This window comes from Hydra vulgaris, chromosome 10 (assembly GCF_038396675.1).
Source record: "Hydra vulgaris chromosome 10, alternate assembly HydraT2T_AEP".
Classification (NCBI taxonomy): Eukaryota; Metazoa; Cnidaria; class Hydrozoa; order Anthoathecata; family Hydridae; genus Hydra; species Hydra vulgaris.
Window position 1 is genome coordinate 22179378 of NC_088929.1, and position 26443 is coordinate 22205820.

A 26443-nucleotide genomic window follows, 5' to 3' on the forward strand; every position below is an offset into this window, starting at 1 on the left:
TTGTTAAAATACAAACAGTCATAATAAAATAAAAACATTTGTCACCTTTTACTTACATCATTTTTACAAGTTGCAAAATTTCGGTTCTTTAAGTGTACCCGAATCTAATCGGTAACCTGGTTTCTTTATACAAAAATCATAGACAAAGATTTTATTTAATATAATGACTTTAAATTTAGACATCAAAAGCTTTCAAAAGATATCTTATTTTATTTCATTAAATTGTATATATATTTTTATACATTGTAAAAAAAAAAATTGCAAAATTCAACTAAGCCGATCTGTAAAAACAAAATATTCATAATATAAAAATAAGTAAGAACTAAAGAAATATTATTTTTTATATTCAATTCTGTCTACTTTAACGTCATCTCCATGAAGCTGGTAAACATAGGCGACAACAATACCAGCTTGTATATCCATAAGAACAAACGATGGAACAATATTCCTATAAAAATAAAATGCATAAATAATTGTATAAACTATGCATATAAATGCAAATAAATGCATATAAATGCATAAAAAATGCATAAACCAAAAACATTTATTGCTAACGTCAGTAAAATCTAGTTTATTAATGGTCACGGATTTTGGCTGTTAGGTTATCACCGTTATTTCTATTAGAAATTATCACAACTTCCTAACGAGTTAGCTACATCAAAGGAATTTCTATTGAATTAATAAGTTTACTTGTCTTTATTGTTGGATGAATAAACCAATAGATGCCGATGAAACTCTAATTTTATTTATTTTTAATTTACCACCCCAAGGCCGAGAAGGCCACTACAGATGAGGAGGCTACTCGTGGTTATAACCCTCTCTCAACTCTATAACTCCAAAGCACAAACCTTGACAAACAAGGCCGCTTCGCGGAGAAACAAGTTGAGCGCGGTACTACCAGGGACGTGGTGGGAATCGAACTCGGAACCTCTTGCTTATTAAGTGAGTGCTCTACCATTACACCACTACCGCATATAAATTTAATATAATAAATTTATATCCATCCATACCAACTAATGAAGTAATCACTGCTATTATTGATATGTTAAACGACTAAACTATCTCTTGTAGACATTGCTGTGATTCAACTTTTGTTAAGTATGTATTACTTTATTTTTACAAAGATAAAATCTGAATAATACCTATTTCAGGTTCTACAGATTTGTTTTCAACGGCAGTAATGGCGGCAGCATTTTACAAAATATAGAAAGAGCTCTTAATAAAGTAATTATGCAAACATTAGAATTAAAAACTTGCAAGAAAGTATAGAAAATGATTGTCCCGCTTGTTTTGATTCAATACAAAAACATGTTTCTAAACACCCTAAATAAACAAAACCCTGTCATAAAATTGTTGAATTCAAAACCCTGCCATAAAATACACAGTTAAATTCAAAACCCTGCCAAATAATTGTTGAGTTTAAATTAATAAAATCCTATTTTAACCCAATTTTCTTCAAATTAATTTAAACAAAAAACTTAATATTATTATCTTATAAGGTTTACAAATTGGATATGTATAGGCATTATTGCCTGTAAACCTGTCATACAAATATACTAATCATAAATTGTTATCTCTTCTTTTAGATAATTGTCTAGTTTGTTTTTAAAATTGCTCAAAGATGACGCATTTACAACGTCATCTGGGAGGGAGTTCCATTTGTTGATTACTCATAAGGTGAAAAAGTTTTGATGAGAAGCTAGACGAAAATCAGGTTTTTCTAGTTTAAATGAATGCCCTCTTGTAATAGAGTTTATAATTGTTTTTGGAAAAATCGTTTGACAGTTGCAGCAGCTGTTTAGCCACTTATAGACGTTTATTAAATCCCCCCGGATTAGTCTGTATCTTATGGTTGTCCTATTAATTTTTAATAGTCTTTGGTGTAAAACTTCGTAATTCATGAACTAATTTAGATTCTTCTGAGTATATTTTAAACATGTGTTTGTCTTTAAGTAGACGAGGGTTATATACAGATCAATATTCTAAATATGGTCGAACTAGCGCGGAAAATAGTCTTTTAAAACAAAATAAATTTAGATAAGAGAAGGATTTTATTAGAAATAGCATTCGCATTGCTTTATTAACTTGTATGGAGGTATATTTAGAAAATAGTAAGTTATTATTGTTGTGTACTCCGAGGTCAGTTTCTGAGTTGGTAGATTTGATGTCAATCCTTGTTTTCTTCACTGGATCATAGATAGTATAGACATGATGTTTGTTTTTGTAGCCTTGGTGTAGAACTGAACATTTTTCTACATTAAATTTCATCCCCCATTAAGTTGCCCAGTCAACCAAGATAACAATTTCATTTTGAAGTATGGTGTGTGAATGCAAATTAGTAAGACGGTAAAATATTGTTGTATATGTGGGACTTTGTTGAATGCTTTTTCAAAGTCAAGGTAAACATAATCAACGGGAATACCTTTATCTAAATTAAGTGTCCATGTATTGATTACAGTAAAAAGATTAGTTTCACAAGAGAGCCCTGGATAAAAACCATGTTGATTAGGAGTTAGCAGATTATTTTTCAACAGATGAGTAAAAATATATTTTTGTATTATTTTTTCAAATATTTTGACTATGGTGTATGTTAAACTAATGGGTCTATAGTTTGTAACTATTTTCTTGTCTTTGAAAATTGGTATAATATTTGCATCCTTCCAGTTTTATGGCAATGTACTAGTTATAGGTTTCTTTTAATATTTTGGGATGTATCTCATCTGGGCCCAGTGATTTAAATGACTTTGTAGAAAGAAGATGAGATTCAATGTTTTCAGGAGATAGATCACGATCATTAGAGAGTTGACTGGGACAAACAGAAAATAAGTTAAAACTTGGAACAATCAATGTATCATTACCAGAGAAATTACTAGCAGAGTAATTGTTAAAGCATTGAGCCTTTTTGAGATTGGTGGTAGCAACTATCTTATTGTGAACTATTTCAGGAATGAGATTTATTGGTTTTATGTATGAAAAAAAAGCTTTAGGATTTTTATTGTTGTTTTTAGCAATTTGTTTTTTGAAATTTATTATAGCATTTCTGCAAGCTGCTTTAGTTCTGTTACACGCTCTGCGATTATCATAGTTTTACCATGGATGTTATTATTAGTCATAGTATATTTTGGATGTTATTATTTATAATAATTATTTATAATAATAAAAATATACAATAATATTTTGTTATTATTAGATCAATAGTAGTTGGACTTTGGTTCTTTCTGAAGTGGGTTGGTTTAGATATACGTTGCGTGAAAACACAACTGCAGATTGAATCAATGAATTTTAAGGATTTTGATGAGCAAGATACCGGGTTTTCTTTTTTTATTAAACCAAGTTATATCTGGGTAGTTAAAGTCTCCAACAACAAGGGCGTTTGTGTATTTTTCAGAAAGATTAGTTATGTGTTGATTTATACAGTTATCATTTTTCTCATTGCTATTTCTTTTTATTTATTTCGAGATCTATAGAATGATGTTATTAGTAGTTAAGAATTTTTTGTATGAATCTCACAATTGATTCTGATGCAATTGTATGAATCTTACAATTGATTCTGATGCAATTGTATGAATCTCACAATTGATTCTGATGCAATTGTATGAATCTCACAATTGATTCTGATGCAATTGTATGAATCTCACAATTGATTCTGATGCAATTCTGACAATTTTAACAATATATGTACAAATATTGCTACACCTCTTTGACATGATATTGTGATTTGTTAGTGTAATTTTCTATAGTAATTTTTTGGTCATGTTGATCGGTAATTTTTTGGTAAAGTTTCAGTAACACAAATGAGATGTGCCTTAAGTTTTTGCACAATGAAATTTAGTTCTTGGCATTTGTTTAAAATCAAATCAATGTTTGTATAAATTAATTTTAGTGTTTTAATTTGGGTAAGCTTGTTACTTTTATCAGATGGTTGACCATTTATTTTTTTGTTTAATATTATTTAATGTGTTTGCTGATGTTGAGTTTAATAATTTCACTGCGCCTAACGCACTATCAAAAGGGCGAGTTTGGTTCATTTTCTAAAAGCTGATGGTTTCTATTCTTTTTTTTTCTTTTTCTTAATTCAAAATCAATAAGTTTTTCTGCTGGAATCTGTGTTTAAATAAATAATTTTATAGTTATTGTTATTTCGTAATTCCCTTGGTGCGAGTAAAATTTTATTGCGTTCACAGCAATAATTGGAGGTGAATTTTTTGATTCTCTTTTTTTTAGTCTAATTAATTTAATCGGTTTTTCATTGCTTTTGCCAATATAATCAAATATTTCATTGACCATTAATTTATCATCATTATTTGTATCTGATTCATCTATTTTACTTGATTCGAGAATTCTAAAAATTATGATATTTTTTTCTCGCTTTTTTTTCTGTTTCCTTGTTCTGATATTATTGAATTTGCAATTGTGTTTACAACAAGTGATTTTCCGTGGATGTGGTTTTCATTGAAAACTTTAACCAAAAATTAGCAGATTCCTTTACATAATGTTTTAGATAATGGTTGTTTTAGCTTCAAGGAATTCTTTTTTTTATAGTTTCTTGCTGTTCTCATACTATATCAGATAACTCTGAACAGCTAAGTTTTTCTTGTTTCAACATATCGTTTAATAGTGATAAAACTATTGTTGATGTTTTTTAAACTATCATTTATAATGTTTAAATTGTGACTTTTAGCAATTTACACACGGACTAGAGGTCCCAGTGTTTTTTTGTTGTTGTTGTAATTTTATTAATATATAATTTTTTTTTCTTGTAGTAAATATAATATTTAATATAAATTAAAGTTAAATTCAAGTATAAAATTTTTTATTCTTATGCAAATAAGCACGTCTTATCTTGTTGAAAGTGGAAGCAGAGATGATTATTGTATACAAAGGGTTTTTGTCATGCAAAAAGAAAATGCTCTCTGATCCAGTTCTAACAGAATATGAATCATTAAGCAGAAATAATCTTAATAATAATTTAAGAAATTTGGTACCAAACTTAGAAAACAACTTATTTCTTATTCAGCACCCTATGTAAATAATATATTTTGAAATGACAAAACAAAACTGAAAACTAACCTATGGGTCAACCAGGTTAAATGCACATGCAGTTGTATATATTCATATGTATTGGTGAGACAAAAAATGCAGTGTTATCAGTACTATTTGGTTGTCAACTATTCCTGTCAATGTGAATGTTCCAGTTAATATCCAGTGTGTCTTACCTGTTGGTGTGTTTCCAAGTGAAACTCCTTTGTTTAGCTCAAGTACATATAAGAAATCCTATTGAATACATAGACACCTTTTTTGTCTGTCCATGGATTTCCTAAGAACTTTTATTTGTCTTATAAAACTCTTTCCCATCTTCAAATTTTCCTGACTCATACAACCTACAACTTTTCAAACCTTCTGTCAACCGTTTTCTTGCTCTTCAACTCTATTCTTTGTTTTCTAGTAACTCCCAACTTAAAAGTGGTTGCTTGCAGCCTTGTTGGGAGTGAATCAGAATAAAAATAAAAAATAAAAACAGTTGACAATAAAAAACATAACCTAATAATTTTAACTTTCTATTTTTGAAGGTATTTAAATTCTTTATAAATAAGTTTGCCTAGCAATTCTTGCAGATCAAATTTGATGATATTCCTATAAATGATTATACAATTCATGGAATTGTATAATCATTCATAGGAGTATCAACAATGTTGCAATAATTATTAGAAGTAAACAATTAACTTTTGCTTTTGGTTAAAATTCTACAGCCCCCTCAAGCCCCATACTCTCACAGAAGATACATCAGATTCAAGATCTGATCTATCTTCTGTGACAGCAATTGTAAAGTGATGACTTTTTGTTGAGTGAAAAATACAGTTGCAAAAATACAGCAGCAAATAGAGTCATTTTAGAGGTAAGATTATTTGAAAGAACATAGATGAGAAACAACACAAGACCAAGGAAGAAACCACGTGATACCACAGAAATATTAAGAAATAAAGAAGAGTGTTTTCCATCAAACATAACCTAATACTAATGCTTAAAAACTTCAAACTTAACACTTAAAAACTTTCACAGATACACCATATGAAATTAGTTTATAGAGAAGACCAGTATACCAGACTTTATTGAAAGCCTTTGATATATCAAGAGCAACAGCTCTCACCACTTCCGTCTAATGCATGAACTGATACCACTTCCATGCACAATGGAACAGTTAGTCAGCAGTAGAACAAGAGAAAATCATAAAAAGAGGATTGTCATAAACTAGTTAGACTTAAAATGAGATATGAGAGGTTTGTTAACTAGCAGTTCAAAGATTTTGCTAATAGCAGTAAGAAGAATGATTAGATGATAGTCGGAGGAGTCTAATATCCAGAGTTTTTAAAAATTGAAACCATAGATTTAGAAATATACATTAGAAATCTTCATCTCCTAATCAATCAACAATACACCAAGTGCTTGAAAACTTGCTTAAAAAGTATTTGCAAGGACCAGGCCCCTTGCACCTACAGATTGGAACTATTGCATTTCCTAATATTTACAGGAAGGTAACAGATATAACTTGTTTCTTGGCAAAGAAAGCTGATCATGTTAGTATAATTATGAACATACTGAGCACCACACTCACTGATAGTTGATTATAGAGCTTAATACCACATTTCCTCAAAAAAAAAAAAAAAAAAAAAAAAAAATCACATTTGTCTTGATGTGGTACCTTTTCGATATGAGTTCCACAATGAAGCCAATATTACTAAATTTATAAAAGAACTAAGCAACGGGGGCTACTTAAAAAAATAAAAGTTTTTATACATTTCTTGTTTTGCCAATTCACTGCAGTTGGTTGTTAAAGTCTTGACAATAAATGCATTTCTTTACTAAAAGCTACATTTAGAAGAATAGTCAGACATTTTAAACATTTGATAATTTCACACAAATATTTTAGAAATTTCAGGAGACTTTGGGACTGCGTAAACACAGCATCTTTAAAGATGATGAAACTTTTAATGTTCTGATTTATTTAAAAATATATATATACATTTACTTTTAAGTTAAAAGTTTTAAAATAAGTCATAAAAAAAAAAAAATTTAAAGATTAAAGTTACGGACAAAAACATCACATAAAAAAACAACAAAAAAAACTTACAAATCAAGTGGGTTGTAAGCACCACTAGCTGAACCTGGATTTACATAAAACTTATTTTCATGTTCAAAGGCTTCAAACTAAAAATAATAAATAATACTTCAATTTTACTCTTGCTATTCTTTTGGTGACAAATGAACAAGAACACATTCTCAAGAACACATCCTCAAGAACACATTCTCAAATTTATGATACAATTAAAAAAAAGTTTTATGTAATTTTTTAAACAATATAAATTTTTTTCTTAAATTTTTCTCAATTCGATAGATATTACATTTTGTTGTTTTATTTTTTAATTTTTTTAAAATGCTATTAGAATTAAAAATGTCTTAATAAAACTTTATAAGATTAATAAAAAATAAATACAATAAAATAAAAAAATAACGTGGTAATAAAAACCAAAACATAAATATTTTATAGCAAAAGTATTTTAAAGATATTTATTTATGATTGTAATTTTTTTCTCAAGCTATCTCAGGGTGGCCACTCAAATTTGAAAATGAAATTCCATGACTTTTCAACTTTTATGATAAATCACTAGAGTAAAATATTCAGTACTTGCCATGCACTAAGCATTTGCAACTTGGTCATTATAAAACATGCAAACCAAAAACTAATTGGTAGAAAGTTTTGAAATCATGTCTAAAAAAAACTCTTTTTCTTTTACTTCTCTGATAACTTACACTGCAAAAACTTTTAATGAAAATTTAGGAATTCCATGACTTTTTCCATGACAAAATAAAATTCCATGACCAAATAAAATTCCATGACATTTTTATGATTTCCATGACCAGTAATAAAACTGTTTTCAGTCAGCATCAGGTTGGTACAAAATTTAGAAACAGGGTTCGACTAATGTGCAAACATTTAGCATTAAATTGAGGGAAAAACAAATGTTTTTCCCTCAATTTAATGCTAAATGTTTTCATTTAACAAATGTTTTTCCCTCAATTTAATGCTAAATGTTTTCATTTAACAAATGTTTTTCCCTCAATTTAATGCTAAATGTTTTCATTTAACAAATGAATTTAAATTAGACATTCGTTTTGTAATTTTTATTTTTAATATTTTATTTAAAATTTAAATTAAGTGTTTGTTTTTTCCCTTTTACTGTATTAATTTTATTTAGAAATCAAATAAAATGTTCATTTTGTCATCTTATTTAAAATTAAATTTTTTTTTTCATTTTTATTTTAAATTTAAATGAAATGTTTTACTGTTTTTATTTAAAATTTAAATGAAATGTTTTACTGCTTTTATTTCATTTGAAATAGCAAATATGATTAAGTCTTAAATTTCTGAGGTCAACAATTGCTGATCTCATACCCTCTTAAGTCAGTAATTAGGTTGGCATTGCAGTATGCCAACTCTAATTCAGAGGGTTGTATATATCATATATATACATACCTTGTACTGAGGATTTAATTCTGCATAAAATATCACTAAAGATATTTTATATTCAATAGATACTTATAACAGAAAAAACAAAATAAAGATCATCTCCTTAACCTTTAGCTTTTAACTTGTAATATAAAATAATATGAGTATACTATATATCATTAGTAGTATCATTATTTTTATATTAAATATCTGATGTCAAACAAAAAATAATAAAAATAAATACCCGATGTGTATGACCAGTAATTAAAATATCAACATCAAGCTGACGCTGAACCTGTAATTAAAAATATTATTTAAAATTGATAAAAAACTTTTGTAAAAGATTAGCACAGAAAAAGTTTTTTTTTACCATTGCTAAAGACTCTGGATCACCCCAAGGAACAATTTGATGTCCATGACACAAACCAATCTTAAATGGACCCACTGTTACAACCTTCTGTTCTGGGTAAGTAATGTTCTATAAAAGAACATGTTAATTTTTTTAAATTTAAGCTGAAAATAAACAACTTTAAAAACTATATATATTTAAAATAGACTTATAATGTAACATTTTTATAGTTCAAAAATAATATATATTTTTAGTCAGTTTACTTACATTTTATTATTTATCTTTATCAACTTTAAATTTTATTATATATTTAATAATGTATTAAAATAATAAATCTTAGTGCAAACCTTTTACAGTTCAGTGATTACCCAGGTTATCTTTAAAAAAATCTGGAAAACATTTTGCAAAAAAAAAATTGGAAATTATTTACCTTAGATTTATCTTAATTTAGTTTTAAGCTAATAGCTTTCTCAATTATTTTGAAACTTTATTTTTTTTTGGATGAGTAATGACTGAAAAAGTTAAAAAATAAATATTTTACAAAAATATATATTCAATTTTGTATTTACTAAAAACTTTTTGAATATCAGAAAAAACCAAAAGTTTTTACTATTTAAATTTGTTTTTATTGTAATATTTGGAACAAAAATAAAAAAAACAACTAATAGCAATACTCTACCACAATAAAGTGACACAATAATAAAGTGACACAATAAAGTGACACAATAATAAAGTCCCAAAAGTCACCTCTAGTTTGTTTATAAAATTTTTATTAAATCTACTAATATTAAATTTAATGAAAATTTTATAAACAAACCAATAATTTACTTATTATTAAATTTAGTAATACACAACGTTTTAACAAAAAATAAAAATATACATAATTTTTTACACTAAGTTTTAAAAATTCTTTATATTCTGCAATCCTAATCAATTTATTTTGAGCACCAAAAAATGTTTAACTTTTTGATAGTTGCATGACTGTGACTGTGCCTGTCTTAAAAAATGTTTCAGATCAGTAAACAAATATCAAGTTTTTAAATTATGGTTGTTTTCTAACATTTGTTTATCTTTTGGCATCAAAAGATAAACATAAATTCTGTTAAAGACAAAAGACCTTCGAAATAACTATTAAAATCATTTTACATGAGACATTTAACACAAAAGAAAATAATTTCCTTCGAGTTGCACAACTTTTTTTAAATGAACTCACTCGCAACAAGGCTGCAACATCTCGAAACAAGGCTGCAAACATTTAAGAGTTAACAAAAGAGTTTACAGAAAGCAAAGAAGAAAGGTAAAGAACAAGAGAGCAGTTGACAGATGAATTAAAAACCTGCAAATTATATGAACTAGAAAAAAATGAAGTTGGGATTCTAAATTTTTTGAGGAATTCAATTTTTTAAGAAATAACTAGATAAATACTACCATAGTGACTACAAATACTACCATAGCGACAAGTATCTTAAATATTATAGTAATTATGATAGTATTTGTAGAACGTTATCGAAAGTTTTATGTCAAAAATTGGTAAACTTGGTCAAAAATATATTAATCTTGGCAATTTAACCATAATCATTAACCTGGTGTGCTGCACTGGGAATGGGAAAGAAAAGGAGGATAAGATCTTTAATGTTAAAGGGATTCCTAATTACACAATTAGATTGGATTTTCCCTTTGTATAAAAAAACAATTGTGCTACATAAAGCATTTTAGTTCAACTGTACACAAAAATTGTAATTAAACTAAGAATAATGCTTTTCTACTTTTTTTTATATTTCCATTAAAATAATTTGTTTTCATTTACCGGGAAATCAATTTTTTCTTACTAAAAATAAAAAAATTTCAGGTTTTAAGATTTTATTAGAAGAACTTACTTTTTAACAAATATTAGTATAATTTTCAAATTTACTATTTATTGCACTAATAATACTTTTTTTTTTTAAATAAAATAAACATAAGTTAAGTTAGATTTTTAAAGCCTTACTTGATTGTGTTGTTAAAAATGTGTTTTAAAGCGTTTCTTGATCGTGTTATTCTTATACAACTACATGTTTAATAAAAGGTTATATATAAAGGCATTCTCATCTACGTAAAAATTAATTGCAAATGGGAAAGCCCAAATAAATTGTTTATAACTCATTTGAAAGAACTTGTTTGTATTGATGTCATTTATTAACTCCAAAAGCACATTATTCAGACCAGTATTTTTTTTTTTTAAGTATCAAAGAGCTGGAACTTACCTTTGTGGAAAAAAAAAAAATGGCATTGAAAATTATAAAATTTTTTGCTGATATCTCGATAAATAATTTATTTTGGAAAATCTAATTAACATGAAACTTATTTTTTAAGGATTATTTAAGATATGAAGAAAACTTGTATTGCCACTTTGGGATTCCATTGAGTGCTAAGGTGTTCCTAAAATAATAGTGTGTATATAGTAAATTTTTTTTTTGTAATGTTTCCTTAAAGTGTGATTCATTAAACTTTTTATCACTTTATTTTATTAAAAATTTCAAAAAAATAGTTTCTTTTATAAGCAAAAGTTTGTCACAAAATACATTTTGCCACATGATCTACAAATGATCATGTCACAAAATGAAAGAATTTTTTGTGACATGATCATTTGTACAATCAAAGATATAATAAGCCTCAATTTCATTTTATAAAATTAAAAAAAATTGATGAAGCTGTGTCCTGAAGAATGAATGAAGATGAAAAAGACAATAAATAACTAATTTTCTAGATGCAGAGAATTAATTAAAATCGATTTAAAAAAATTAGTAATAAATACTGCCAATTATTCTGTTCTTTTACACAACTATTTAACTATCCTTGTCATGATGTCAATTTTTTTTTGATGGAAAAAAATTTCAAGGTTCTTTAGCCATGGTGGCTAACAAGCTTCACAACTAATCTAGAAAGAAGAAATACTCTGAAATAGAAAAACATTTTTGTGTGGCAACGGTGGCTTGTCAACCTGGACTATAATCTTCCTGGAGATAATGATACAATAAAAAAATTTATTTTCCTGAACTGTAAAATAGATAAATGCTTGGAAGGTCACCCAGTAAATTTATGACCTGTTGCATGTGTTAACAAGATATGTGCTTAATCCTTACATTCCAAAGTACACCTTTTGGCGTTTTTAAACATACCCTTTTTTCTTTATTTTAATTTGAGAATTATAAACTATCACTAGTCAAATTTTGTATCCGATGCATATAATAATATGTTTATAATTGTATACACATAAGTTAAAAATAAAACAAGTGACTATTTTTTTGCTATATAATTTTTTTATAATGCTGTGTACATTTGTACACACCATGTGCCAATAGCAACAAGAAAAGAGGATAGTGAAATTAGTAAGGCGCAACTCAACATTGGATTTCTTTGTAACGGTTGTGAGTTAATAATTGCATGTGTGTATATATATTTATTTTCATCTCAGATATAAAATGTGTTTAATTTAATAGTATAGCTGTTAATAACAAAAGGTTGTAATAAAATCATTAAAAATAGAATATTTTATTTATTTAAACCTACCTATTGAAACTAATGTCCCTGCCTTTGTGTTTGTATAATCAAACATCTGTTTTAAACCTGTCATATTTATTTTTTCAATGAGTTTTATCAAAAGATAAATAAGTATGTGTTAAATATATTTTCAGATAATCTACACAGTTGAAGATGTGATGAAGCATCTTGATGACTCGGAATTTGAATTATCAGATTCTGATGACTCTGGGGATAAGACCTTTAACCCTTCTGCTGCTGATACACTGACTGATGAAAATAAAGATCAAATTGAAAGACCAGATGAAGATGATCAGCCCAGCACATCTGAGAACAGTGGGAACAAAAGAGAAAAAAAAACTCAGATCAAGTGGCGGTCTCTTTGAGATGCATTTGAAAGCAGCTAGAATGGCAGGACAATTTGGTAGATGGCCTACTTTCACCATCCTCATATTTTTTTAATTACTTTAATCCATAAATATTTGAAACATTTGCTGAACAAACATTTATCATCTATGCAAAACTGGTAAAACTCTAAATACTTCAACAGCTGAAATTCAGAAATTTTTTGGTATCATTATAGTAATGGCAAATTTAGATTTTCCCAGAACAAGGATGTACTGGCAACGAGCCACTAGGGTAAATGCATTTATAGATGTTATGCCTGTAGGCTGATATTTACAGCTGCAAAACAGCATTCATATCAATGCCGATCCTAATTCAGAACAGGGAACAAATAAATTCTAGAAAGTTATAAATGATAAACAAAACATGCTCTTGCTTTCTCAAGTTACCAAGAGAAGAGTACAACTGTGGATGAGCAGATGATCCTTTTCACTGGTAGAGTAACTGCAAAACAGTACATTAAAGGGAAGCCAAATCCAGTAGGGGTAAAAAAACTTTGTTGTCTGTGGGACCTGTGGTAGGGTAGTTAATTTTGAACTCTATCAGGGTGCAGGTACAGGCATATCAGAAGAGCACAAACACTTGGGGCTTGGTGCTTCTATTGTCCAAAGATTGTCAGAAACTATTCCACAACATAAAAACTACAAGCTGTTTTGATAATTACTTTACCGGCATGAACCTAATTAGACAGCTGAAAATGTTAGAGATTCAGTCCCTTGGTGTCGTTAAATCCAGCAGATTAATGGGGGTGTCCATTAAAATCTGAAAAGGAAATGAAGAAGGATGGACGCAGATCAACTGACTGCAGAAGTTTCAGCAAAAGGCAACCTATGTGTGGTCAGGTGGATGGACAATGGAGCTGTCACTCTTGCCTCCAGCTTTGTTGCAATCGAAGAAATGGGCACAGTAAAAAGGTGGAGTGAAAGCAAAAAGGAATATATTCAAGTGGACAGACCCAAATGTGTGAAAGTCTACAATGAAAACATGGACTTCCTCATTGCTTTGTACAGGATAAAGGCAAAAACTAAGAAGTCGCCTGTACGCATGATTTTTCACTTCACGGACTTTGCCCTTGTCAATTCATGGCTTAAGTATCAAGACATTGAAATAAAAAATGAAACTCCTAAAAGATAAACTTTGAATCTCCTCAATTTCAGAAATGAGATTGCTGCCACACTAGTGAAAGCCCAAAAACTGCTTTCCATTATTTCACATGAAATAATTACTTGGTAAAAAACTGACAAACATTTTGTACATTTTTTGTATTGATTTGGTAATGTTGTGAGGTAACTACTTAATATCAATATTATTAAATACTTTAAATGAAAGGTTAAAAAATGAGCTATTGCTTTGTTTCAACTTTTTAATTTTTTTTTGTAAGGATTTCTTTTGATATAATAGTGTCTACAAAAACCTTTACAGCAAGATTGATACACGCTGTGTACAAATGTACACATGGCATAATTTGCATAACTGATGAAATATTCTTATAAAATTTTACATACCCTATTAGGAGGTCTAGTACATTATTTTTATTACAAAAAAAAATTTTTTAAACACATTCCACGTGCCATCTTGGGGATAAAGGTTATATCAATCAATGTGGGTTCTACTCAGGAAAAAAGTAAATAGCATGACATATCCATGCCCATTTGGTGGCCAAATTTGCGCTCAAACTCCAGTTCTTGAATATGGATTTAAACTTTTTTCATAAATTTTTAGGGGTTCCTTAAGACCTTTGAAAAACCCGTTTAAGGGTCTTAATATTATCACAAAAATAAAAAAGATCTTCAAAAGTATATCATGTTGTGTCTCAAAAGAAGCGAAATAATATAAAAATTTCAAAAATAATCACTGTTTTACAAAAAGAGTTTAGAGAAAAAAAAATTTTATAAATTTTTTTTGTAAAAATGCATATTTTTATTTTTAGTTAAAAATGTAATTTTTTAGGTAGTTGAATTTAAAATAATAATAATTTTTTTAATTTTTCTATTCCAGTATTATTTTATTAAATAGAACACATTTAAAGTGTAAGAGCAGGCATTTTTTTAAAAATTATGTTTATCTTTTAAGGCCTTTTTTCATCTACCTCTACTTTCATCATTTTATGACATAGCCAGTGATGTTTTGCAAAAAAAATTCTTTAAAATTTAACTAATTTAAAAGACAGTTCTCTTCTGTTTAAAACAATTTAATGCAGAAAAATATAACTCAATTAGTTTTTATACAAACTTTGCTATTTCAATACAAACACTAGTTTTAGCTTGCATTAAAATAATATTTAGTAATATATGCTTTTGTAAAGTTACATATTTTCTTATAATGTAAAATTTTTATAATCTTAAAAAACTTTTTATTAAAAAAATTGAGTAGTTTTTTAAACTATTCAATAATTAATTTCATAAATTAGTGTTTACCTCATCAAAGTCCCCTCTGACAACATGAACATCACTAGCCAATGTTTTTAAGTAGTCATATGATTCTTTTGTACATAAGTTTCCTGTGCATAATATATGTTGTATCTTCCCAGGAACCTATCAATAAATATTTATTAAATTTAGTAAATCCCTTAAAACAGACAATAAGTATTTAGTTCTAACCATATACTAATAAAAACAATGTAAAACAAATTTGCTTAAAAAAAAAAAAACATTACCAGTAATTTCTTAAACTTAGCAGGTAATCCACTTTTTCTATAAGGAATATGAAGATCACCTAACACTAGAACAAGCTAAAAATAGTAAAGTTTGAAAAACATATTAAATGTATAATAAAAAAATATTGTATTGGCAGTTATAATTATAGTTTATAGTAGAGTGCTTGTCTCTAAAGAATGTGATCCTGATATTGAACCTAACCAGGCATATGCAAATACTAATAAAAAAATTTAACAGACACAAAATTATTCAGTTTTGTTTACTGCGCCATTGGTTTACAAAAAGAAAAGGAGCCACATGCAAAACTTTAAGACGTTCAACAACTTAAAAATTTTACATAAACTAATGCCTTTGCATGCATGCTTGAATAAGTACTTATTTTGTGAATTTTAAATAAGTACTTACTTTATATACAACCAGATCATATCTGGATCTAAAAAAAGACCTTTATCCCTAGATAAAGGTCCTTTTTTAAAAATTAATTTGATATGATTTTTATTTCTTAAACAGAAACAAAAAAGACCACCATAAAAATAAAAAATACCACAAAAAAAGTTTTTCTGCATGATACTACATTAATCAAAGAATTTAAAATATCGAAAGTTGATTTTAGTCGACTAAAAAAAATGAATAGTACATTTAATCAACTATAGATTAACTACTAATCAACTAATAGTCAATTTAGTTGAGTAAAAATCATAAAATCGTTTTTTCTTTTCATTTGATTTAACTTTCCAATCTTTTATTTTTGCTTGTTACTTTAAAAACAAAAGCATGTACTATTATAACTAGAGATGTCATAGATAGTGGTTTTATCGAATACCAAATTTTTTGCTAGACACTTGGCCGAAGCACCAAATATTTGGCTGCCAAATATTTAGTGACACTTTCCTATTTTGAGGGTTCAGGCCTAGTTCATTGAAGTGTATATCGTGGGAATAATGACAAAAGGCGTTAAGTCAAAAATTGGCAGTTTTAACTAAATGATGCAGTATTGTAAATTTTACAACACCCTACAAACTGGCAAAATACAAGTCAAATAAAACATCTTTAAAGATATTTAAATGAATTTTTATAACCAGAGAAAGCTTTTCTCTGGTTATAAAAATTCATTCAATACCCACAATATGTTATGGGTATTCTGGCAAAAAACTCTACGAGATAATAGTCCGGTAGAATTTAGTCTTAACCTAGAAAAAATTAGTATAAAGACATGTTATATATCGTTGGAAAGCTTATTTTTTCCTCTTTTAAATGAGTGATTGGTAATTTTTTTTATTTGGGGGAAAAAAAGTTGTGACGTCATAAAGATTAGCAGAAAAGCACCAAAATTGACGTTTTTTTACTAAAAGAATTTATAATTTAAGCAAGTAAATGTAATATATTTTTATATTTATTACTCCTAAGTATTAGTAGTTGGTTTAATGAACTGAAAGCGAAATAATAATAACTATAAGTACGGTATAAAGGCAGAGGGGGACGCTACTTTAGCCAATTTTTTGAAAATTTGACTTAAAGATGTGTTTACAAAACAAATATATTCAAAATATATAAAATACTGTTAAACGTAATTATTCTGTAATGTTACCAAGAGCATGTTAAAAAATATTTACAAAGAAGTTTATCTTTATGCATTAAGTTTATCTTATTCTGATTAAATTAAAATTTATGTAAAAACATCTGAGAAGTGACGGTCATGGGCTGGTTCATTTTCTTCGTCAACTTTTTCAATATTTGTACAGTTAATCCCGTGACAGGTAGCACACAATGAAGTGCAGTGAAGTCCCATCTTTCTGCAGGAACATCGACTCGAACAGGAGTTTTTACACCCACATCGAACAACCTTTAGGATATCCTCTGGACCTGCGTTTTCATCTGTCGCTATTGGTGAGTACATAAAGCCATTTAATTTCCATCCCCAATTAAGTGGGTCAAGATCAATTTCACTTAGACATCTCCAAATACGCACTTGATGATATACTCTCAATCCATGGTAGTAAGCAGCTCTAGGAGATGGTGGAAGAACAGAAGGGTCTATGTGAGCTCGATCTGAGTTTATCATTTCCTCGTACTTTTGCTTTCGTATTTGTTGTAGATTTGATGTTGAGGAATGTAGCAGCTGAAAGAAACGAATTGATGCATTTCCAATCTCATCAGGCGATTTATCATCATGGTAAAAAATATTTGCTGCATTGCACAAGTCTTTGGCTTCAAGCTTTCTAAAAATTGAAGTCTTTCCAAAATTGTGAATTGCTGATATTGTATCACAACCTGTAAATGCGTGCGCAAAAAGAATATTGTTAATGACATGTTCTGCTGTACTGCCAATAATCTGATCAATGTCATAACATTCACGCTGGCAATCAACTCTTTTTGTCATACTTGTTAAATATATTTTGTGTAAAGATTCAACTGATTTACAGTGGTGTAATAAGAGGCAAAGAATATCGCTGTCATCAGCAAATATTGTGACGGGCTCTGTTTTGGAAAAGTTAAGTGCAATTTTAACAATTGTAGTATCTGCGTCAGAATGACACACATACACAGTAAAACCTCTTTCTCTTAATCTAACTTCTAGAATTCGGATAAATGATTTTTTGTTGGCGTAGTTAGAGAAAAATTTACTTCTATCAGACGGACAAGGATTGCTTTTATGTATTTCAACTGCAAATTGTGATAAAGATCCACGCTTTATACGCGTAGCGTCTTTTGTAGAATTTTCATATCCATCGAATACTACTACACTAACTTTAAGGTAATTAAGAAATTGGATGTACTTTTCAAAAATATTGTCAAATATTTCACCCTTGTTCCAATCGCAGCAGTATAAAAGAGCGCCACCATCGGCAACTTTTAAAAAATAAGGAGCAAATGGCATAGATATAACTGGCTTTGTTAGGTAATTTTTCAGCTTGTGTTTTTGAGCACTGCGCATAAGACCATCTTTAAAAAGTGACATAGGGAACGAAGTTAGTTCATAGTAAAAGTAGTCTTCAATTTCTTTTTCTGGTTTTTTCTCAACGATAACTGATAAACGCAAAAACAATGTCAAGGGATCAACTGATATATTTTCATTGTTGACTTTAATATTTGAGTACAGTCCTTGAAGATTTTTGAGTTGATTACTCCTTTTGAAGGATACTTCTGTGTATGTCATATCATTCATTTGTGCCAGTATTGATGCACCAATGCTTTCCGAACAATCACAAGTCACCTGATTAAACTCATCTACAAGCCCTGAGTCCAGAGCCTCAAGTTGTTCTCTTACATCAAATGGGCTATGAGAATCAAACCATGATTTAATTTTTTGAAAATCTTCAGAGTCACGTCTAATCCTTCCCGCACAAAGTTCTTTGTGTTCTTTACTTGAGTTTCTTGGCGAGGTTAATGAATTTATTGCTTCTGTCATTTCAGCGCACCTTGATATAAAATATTATTTCTATATTTGTAAATATTTGCCCCATTTTGTTTTTGCTGGAAATATCTATTTTATTAGCAAATTCCAAGTAAACGAAACAAATATTTAATTTTATTTTTACCTATGCATTGTACTTGTCCAAACATGTAAAACATTTTCAGTAATTCCTCTGCCAACAACTCCTCCTTTGCCCTTTAACGATTTCATTAATATCTGTTCTATTGATAAATCAGTCCATATTCCAGACCAACTCTTTGAAGTGCGCCTTACTGTATGTTCTCCATTGAGGAACTGTTTATATACTTCTGGGTGAGTGCATGCTAATTCATCCACTGATTGTAAATATAAACGTAATGATTTTGTATAATTATTGTGCCCTGTTGAGGCAAGTAGTTTTAGCATACATTTTGTTGTAGCAATATGTAGGTTCCAGTTACTAGTTCTTTCCGCTCGAATAAACTCTTGTACAATAAATATATAGTGAACATAGTTTAGCCATAATTTTGCAGTTCGTGATTTTGCCATGTATTCTTCTTGCTTTTTTTCAAATAATAGAATTAACTTCTTTTCAAGGTCAGTGTCGCCATTTTTGTTATGCATATTTGAGCTGTACATTAATTTAATTTCAGTTTTTTCTTCATCACTTAGTTCAACCCAAACTTCCTCCAGCAATATAGATAAGATAGAAGATGCAGCAAACATATGGCCTTAAAGACTTCGAGAAATTGCTTTTCCAGAAAACATGTGGTTGACTGAAGCGGAAGCGAAAACAGTTTCAAGAGCAGTTTTTAATCCACTTCCTTTCATCAATGTTCCAATAGCTCCAAGAAAACTCATTAGCTGATGAAATCCGCCAATTCTAATAAAAACTTTCGTTTTCTTTGAAGCCGCAATTTCATAGGCTTTCACATAAAGCTGTTGATCAAATGTAACACATGGCATTCCAAGTTTTAGCTTTTCTGATTGTATTACAACGAAACTTAACAAAGAATATAAAGCATTAAAATCAGTTGCCGGTAAGTTGATTACTGGAAGCATGGATACTTTAGAAATAGGAAGAACATTATTAACTTGACAACTCATGTAGGCAGCCCAACTTGGGCATTGTAATTCAAATATGTTCTAAAGTATATCAACAAGGTTTGGCTTTAAAGTAACCTTAAATAAAAGAAAGTTAAAAGTTAATGATTGTCTCATATCATCAAAAATCTCAAAATAAATTGTATCTATAGAAGTTTTTATTATATTTTAAAGCTGTACATGAAATTTAAACACTAATTTTTTGAAACGCTATCCCTCTTAACCCCAGTCAAGTAAATACCTTTGTAAATTCTTGAAATTTTATTTGAGATAAAACCGGAACGTCAGAGCTGTAAAACTGAGAAATTGTAATCTGGTTGTCAAAGTTTATGTTGGACCAATAATCTTTTTTATCCCTAGGCAATCTTTTCTTATTTGAGTTCTCAATAAAATTTCCATTTGCAATTGATATGGAACCTAATCCGTGATGTGTATTTTTACCATCAATTGTTGCTAAATCATGATCTGTGTTATCCCCAACAAACTGAATAGATGTTGTACCTTCAGGGCAAAGTATATCGTTAATTTTATCGTGTTTCCCTATGTTCTGCTTGTAACGAATGACCTGTTAAATAAATTTAGTTTTTCTTGTATTCTATATTGTTATGTGTAAAAATTTTTTTTAAACAAATACAAATAAAATTATCACTTAATAAACAAACCTCGTCATAACTTGATGCAAAACCCAGTTTAGCAAGTAGAACATTTAGCCACTTGGAAGAAAGTACATTATCAACGGTAACGGCTACTCCTAACTGCATTGGCATTATTGATTGTGGCCACACTGCAGAAAACAATGCTTGTGAAATTGATGTTTGTTTTAATGGCACAGGAATTAGTTCTCTGATAAACACCTTCAGCAATAAGGGTATGCAGGTGTTTTCATTGTTAGTTACATCTTCTATTAAAGGATACGTTTTTACATCATGGTCAAAATTCTTTATACAATCACTCAATAATTTTGCTGCTGCAGTTATAACTCTGATTTTTTCGTCCTCTGCATTGTGTTTTTTTCTGGTGTACCAGTTTTCGCATAATATATCTCTAAATCTGTCCAGTATAATTACATTTTACCTTGTCGCGAGACTAATTGCATAGAATCTCCGTATTTTTCTTTTAATTTATTTTGCGTCATTTTAAGGGAATATATTTCTTCTCCTAATGTTTGCATCATCTCGTAAAACTCAGAGACTGTGTATAGATCAATATCTTCCTCAAGTTTTATGCATGCTGCATTAAAGACAGTAAGCTTTTCTGTTGATGTTGGTCTTCCACAGCTTGATGTAGTAATGGGTTTTTCAAATTTTGCACGACAATAGATGTGATATCGTGCTTCAACAGCTACAAGATCATTTATATTCAAAAGTCTAGCTTCAACTGTTTTAGATAAAAAATCGTTACGTTCGTTGCATAATTCTAGAGTTGCATGATAAATTTTTGATGATTTTGTTCTTCCTTCTATGAAATTATTTCTCTCAGGATGGCGACTGTCAAGTGTGCACATATTTCCACAATAAAAACATTGCTCTTTAAAATTAAAAAAAATCTGTTCTGATTGAGTTGAACGTTTTCTTTCAATAGGAGTTTCCATCGATGCTTGTGATCGTTTAATTGATTTTGATTGGTTTCTTAATTTAGTTCGACACGATGAGTGAATAAAAACCTTTTCTCCTGTCTCTTGTTTTTTATTCAGTTCATTTACCAATACATTTAAATCCAATTTTAAAGCACATTCAATTAATTTTTCAAGAGGTCCTTGGTTATCAACATTCCTTCCAAATCTTGCCCCCACTTGGCTCAACGAATCTCCTTCTAATTTCATTTTACCACACAATGCACATGCAGAGGATTCATTTTTTAAGTCCATAATTTTTCAGTTTCAGAACTTGTTTTATTATCACTTACAAGATCAGATAATTTATATTAAAATCTGAAAATAGCAAATCATTACATAATTATAAACACTAAGATAAATAATTTATTAAAAAGTTTTTGATAAATATTGCCAAAAAAATTCGATTACATTTCGAATACAAAAAGAATATTACATTCTAATAACTTTAAAATTCGAAATGTAGAACAAGGAATTTTTATTCCCTCTACCCATTTTTACTTACAGAAACAAAGTTTAACAAAAATATTTGACAAAAACAAACAAAAAATCAAAAAAATTCCTCTTGCAAAATTCAAAAAAGGTCCTTTGGGGGGCTGTGGCCCCCGCGGCTCCGAAAGCCATGTTTCTAGTAACAAAAAAAATATATATATACTCAACACTTTTATATTATTTAAATATAAGTGTTATTATAGTTACAACGCAACTTATTGTACAGCATACTTAAAATTTATCAGCAACGTTTAAAATTTCGTATTTTACTCCTAATCTTTGTGACGTCATAACTTTTTTTCCCCAAAATAAAAAAAATTACCAATTACCCATTTTAAAGAAGAAATAATAAGCTTTCCAACGTTATATAACATGTCTTTATAATAATTTTTTCTAGGTTGACCCCTTTTTTGGTGAAATTCTACCGGACTTTAAGCGCTTTTGTTATTTTATGACTTGGCTGTGTAACAGCACACATTATTTATTGACTGTCACATCAATCTTATTTAACCATAGTTATGTATAAACATATCAACTTTTAAAACCACTCAAAAAGACTACAAAAATAACCAGCTCAGGTATTTGCATTTCAGAGGTAATTTCAGAAGTTGATATAGATAAATCTACACTACAACCTGAGCTTGGGGTCTTGAATAAATTGTCCAGTTGTCAAAGCAGTCATTCTCTCATATTTTGTTTTGCTCTATTAACATTTAAATGATATGTTAAAAAATAGAAAGCGAAAATAAATAACTTTGTTTTTATGACAATTTATTTCAAAAAAATAAATTAATCCCATATTTTGACTAAATTGACTTTTAGTCGACTTGGTCGATTTTTAAAAATGTATTTCATCGACTTTAGTTGACTTTAGAAAATATATAAGTTGACTTAGTCGACAGTCTAATTTTTTAATAGTCGTAACAGCACTACTTTTATGTATTGTGTTAGGCTTGTTTATTAACTTTATTTTGATACTTTTGATACCAAGTTATAGATACTTGAATAAGAATTGGCAAAGTTTTAAAAATTTATGTGAAAAAATGTTTTGACCACAGTTTTATCAAGAAATCCATATATCGAAAATTTGCTACTAAAAATATTCTTATAGAATTGTCTGATTTTCATAATTTTTCACCTTTAAAATGCTTTGTTTGAGGGCTTTCTAATGATATATAAAATATTAGTATTTGATCAATTCAAAAAAATCAGTCCATTTACCTATATAAACATACAAAGATATATATTTTTAATTTAAGTAATACAAAAATTGATTCCTGTTTATATAAAAAATTAATATTTATATATATATTTAAACAACTTTAAAATGTATTCTACACAATCGAGTGCTCAATGTTCTTTAAAGAACAGAGCAATTATATATTAGTAGAAAATCACTTAACAAAATTTTTTTTTATTTTACACTGTGTTTCATCAACAAAGATTCATCAGAAATGAATGATCAAATTAATAAAACTTCAATTTATACAAAAATTAAATTTTTTTATCAAGTCGCAAATTAAGTTAAGTCGCAAATGTCTTAACTACTGTAAATTTTCACACATTTGTGGAACTTGCTGACACTATTATGAAAAGAATTCTTTAGAAATGATTGTTTTTTTTAAAATGTTTTTTTTAAAAAGGGTATTTAATGTAAATATTATTTGAACTCGTTTATTTTTATAGTTTTTTAGGAGAAACTTATTTTCGTGCCTACATTTAGAAATTAATTTCGATTTTTTGTTTAATAAGCATTCTTGATTTGCATGTGTAATTATTTCAAATTTTTCTTGTAGGCATAGTATGCATTTTTTGGAAATATTATTATATGCAGGCGCTGTTTTAAGGACAGACCAATTCAGTATAAAATCATCAATATTTTTTTCTTTTAATTCCCATATATATTTTGACAGCATGGTATCTTTTGAATACTTTTTATTTTTGAAAGATTGCTTATGATTGGCAAAACATGTTTTCCATTCACCCTCTGTTATGCCAATATATTGTTTATCATTTATTCAATTTGACATTCATTAAAAATCATTAATGTCAAATTGAATAAATGTACAGTCAAAAATGACTGTACATTTATTCAATTTGACATTAATGATTTTTACCCCTATATAACTGCAGATGTTTTAGATAAGACAATTGAATTTGCAAAAAGCCACACAGTTATTCCTGATGACACAATCCGTATAATAAAACATTGTAGAAAAACCTTACTTTATTTTAATAAGGAAACTTGGAAAATGAAAAACATACATGACTGCTTTGATGTAACAATTAGAAAAAATATTATAAAATTTTTTTTAAATATTGGCTTTCAAATCGAAATAAACATAAATTTAAAAATTGTGAACTTTCTTGATGTCACATTTAACCTCTCTGAAAATTCATATAAGCCTTTCAAAGACCTAAAAGGTCACAATAATGCTTTGTTAAACAAAAAAGAAATCCTAAATGAAAAAACGACAGAAAACTGTAATTGTAAACAAAAAAACAATTGTCCAATGAGTGGAAGTTGTTTATCAAAAAATGCGGTATATAAATGTGTTGTTTCCTCTAAGAATGCACTTGATAAACAATAGATTGGCATAACAGAGGGTGAATGGAAAACATGTTTTGCCAATCATAAGCAATCTTTCAAAAATAAAAAGTATTCAAAAGATACCATGCTGTCAAAATATATATGGGAATTAAAAGAAAAAAACATTGATGATTTTATACTGAATTGGTCTGTCCTTAAAACAGCGCCTGCATATAATAATATTTCCAAAAAATGCATACTATGCCCTACAAGAAAAATTTGAAATAATTACACATGCAAATCAAGAATGCTTATTAAACAAAAAATCGAAATTAATTTCTAAATGTAGGCACGAAAATAAGTTTCTCCTAAAAAACTATAAAAATAAACGAGTTCAAATAATATTTACATTAAATACCCTTTTTAAAAAAAACATTTTAAAAAAAACAATCATTTCTAAAGAATTCTTTTCATAATAGTGTCAGCAAGTTCCACAAATGTGTGAAAATTTACAGTAGTTAAGACATTTGCGACTTAACTTAATTTGCGACTTGATAAAAAAATTTAATTTTTGTATAAATTGAAGTTTTATTAATTTGATCATTCATTTCTGATGAATCTTTGTTGATGAAACACAGTGTAAAATGAAAAAAATTTTTGTTAAGTGATACTATAGCATCAGATTAACCATGTGAGCATAAATTCTAAAAGTTCATCTTAAGAGTCATTTAAAAAGCACGTTACGGAAAAAAAGAAAATTTTTTTCGACATTACAAAAACTCATCTTCGTCTATTTAAACCCCTTCTGAAATTTCATCACCTTTCCAAATATAACAATCGAAAGCTTATATATATATATATATATATATATATATATATATATATATATATATATATATATATATATATATATATATATATATATATATATATATATATATATATATATATATATATATATATATATATATATATATATATATAGACTAGGTTTTCCACAAGCAAATAGGCTAGATACTGTAACTTTGATTTTAATTATCTAAAAATCTTGTAATTTGAAAATTGGAATTGGAATCAATACACGCAAAAGGAATCTTGCAAAATAAAGGATTGCCCAAAAGCAGTATCAGTAACTGAAAATCTGGAACAACGTAGTATTTACTACTTGTTTTAAGTAGTAATTTTGCTTAATTTTTTTTATTTCTACAACTCGGAGCTTAACGTATATGTTTACATATTGTACAAGATAGGGTTAATTACTACGACTCTCTGTATAAGTTTAGCTTACCACCATCCCCACTTGTAAATTCGATCGAGTGAGATTTGCGTTGTTTCAGATAAATATTTGTGGATAATTTTTAGAAATCACAACCGACCAGCCAAGTTTAATTGAAGTCCACTCGAAATTCTCCGAAAAAAATCATAACTTTAATTTCGTAATTTTTTGACACGGAGTTTCACACGAAAAATAATTCAAAAAATTTTTTTTAAAAAGATAATTATAAAATAACAACATTTACTAATTAAAATTTTGAAATTAACCAATCAAAAATAACTAAAGATAAAACAGATAGAATTGGATTTTAAAAGAATATAATTATTCAGAGTGGCTAAGTAAATGGTTATATTAAAAGAATGGAGTACCGATTCAAGTTGCTTGATCTCGAACTTGTTGTTTAATTCATAAGTAATTAATAGAAAGACAATGTAGTTAATAGGAGGGCCAGTTAAAAACGTTGTTCAAGCTTTCGATAGTTATATTTGAAAAGGTGATGGAATTTCAGAAGGGGTTTAAATAGACGAAGATGAGTTTTTGTAATTTCGAGAAAAAATTTTCTTTTTTTCCGTAACGTGCTTTTTAAATGACTCTTAAGA

General features: G+C 28.2%; 3 protein-coding genes across 3 annotated transcripts; all 3 read right to left on the bottom strand.

Moving 5' to 3' along the window:
* On the bottom strand, window positions 1-26011 carry LOC100200161 (vacuolar protein sorting-associated protein 29). The gene is made up of 7 exons (XM_065807514.1): window positions 25857-26011; window positions 15436-15510; window positions 15197-15313; window positions 8877-8984; window positions 8751-8801; window positions 7130-7206; window positions 1-448 (listed from the first exon to the last, which is right to left on the bottom strand). The coding sequence occupies exons 1-7, from the start codon at window positions 25860-25862 to the stop codon at window positions 334-336; spliced, it is 549 nt and encodes a 182-aa protein (XP_065663586.1). The 5' UTR covers window positions 25863-26011; the 3' UTR covers window positions 1-333.
* Window positions 16759-19571, bottom strand: LOC136085845 (uncharacterized). Its single transcript, XM_065807512.1, has 2 exons — window positions 18976-19571; window positions 16759-18855 (listed from the first exon to the last, which is right to left on the bottom strand). Exons 1-2 carry the CDS (start codon window positions 19554-19556, stop codon window positions 17103-17105), a joined length of 2334 nt encoding a protein of 777 aa, XP_065663584.1. The 5' UTR covers window positions 19557-19571; the 3' UTR covers window positions 16759-17102.
* On the bottom strand, window positions 19754-22311 carry LOC136085846 (uncharacterized). Its single transcript, XM_065807513.1, has 2 exons — window positions 20597-22311; window positions 19754-20499 (listed from the first exon to the last, which is right to left on the bottom strand). The coding sequence occupies exon 1, from the start codon at window positions 21799-21801 to the stop codon at window positions 20998-21000; it is 804 nt and encodes a 267-aa protein (XP_065663585.1). The 5' UTR covers window positions 21802-22311; the 3' UTR covers window positions 19754-20499; window positions 20597-20997.
* Window positions 26012-26443: the final 432 nt, after the last annotated feature.

Excerpts from the sequence above, each read along its gene's own strand:
- LOC100200161 (XM_065807514.1), bottom strand. Across the intron at positions 8,985-15,196 it reads TCAGAGGGGACTTTGATGAG|AACATTACTTACCCAGAACA; the intron begins GTAAACACTAAT and ends GTTCTTTTATAG. Across the intron at positions 449-7,129 it reads GCTTACAACCCACTTGATTT|GAATATTGTTCCATCGTTTG; the intron begins GTAAGTTTTTTT and ends TTATTTTTATAG.
- LOC136085845 (XM_065807512.1), bottom strand. The coding sequence starts at position 19,556 with ATGTTTGCTGCATCTTCTATCTTATCTATATTGCTGGAGGAAGTTTGG. Across the intron at positions 18,856-18,975 it reads TGGACAAGTACAATGCATAG|GTGCGCTGAAATGACAGAAG; the intron begins GTAAAAATAAAA and ends TTTTATATCAAG.
- LOC136085846 (XM_065807513.1), bottom strand. The coding sequence starts at position 21,801 with ATGGACTTAAAAAATGAATCCTCTGCATGTGCATTGTGTGGTAAAATG.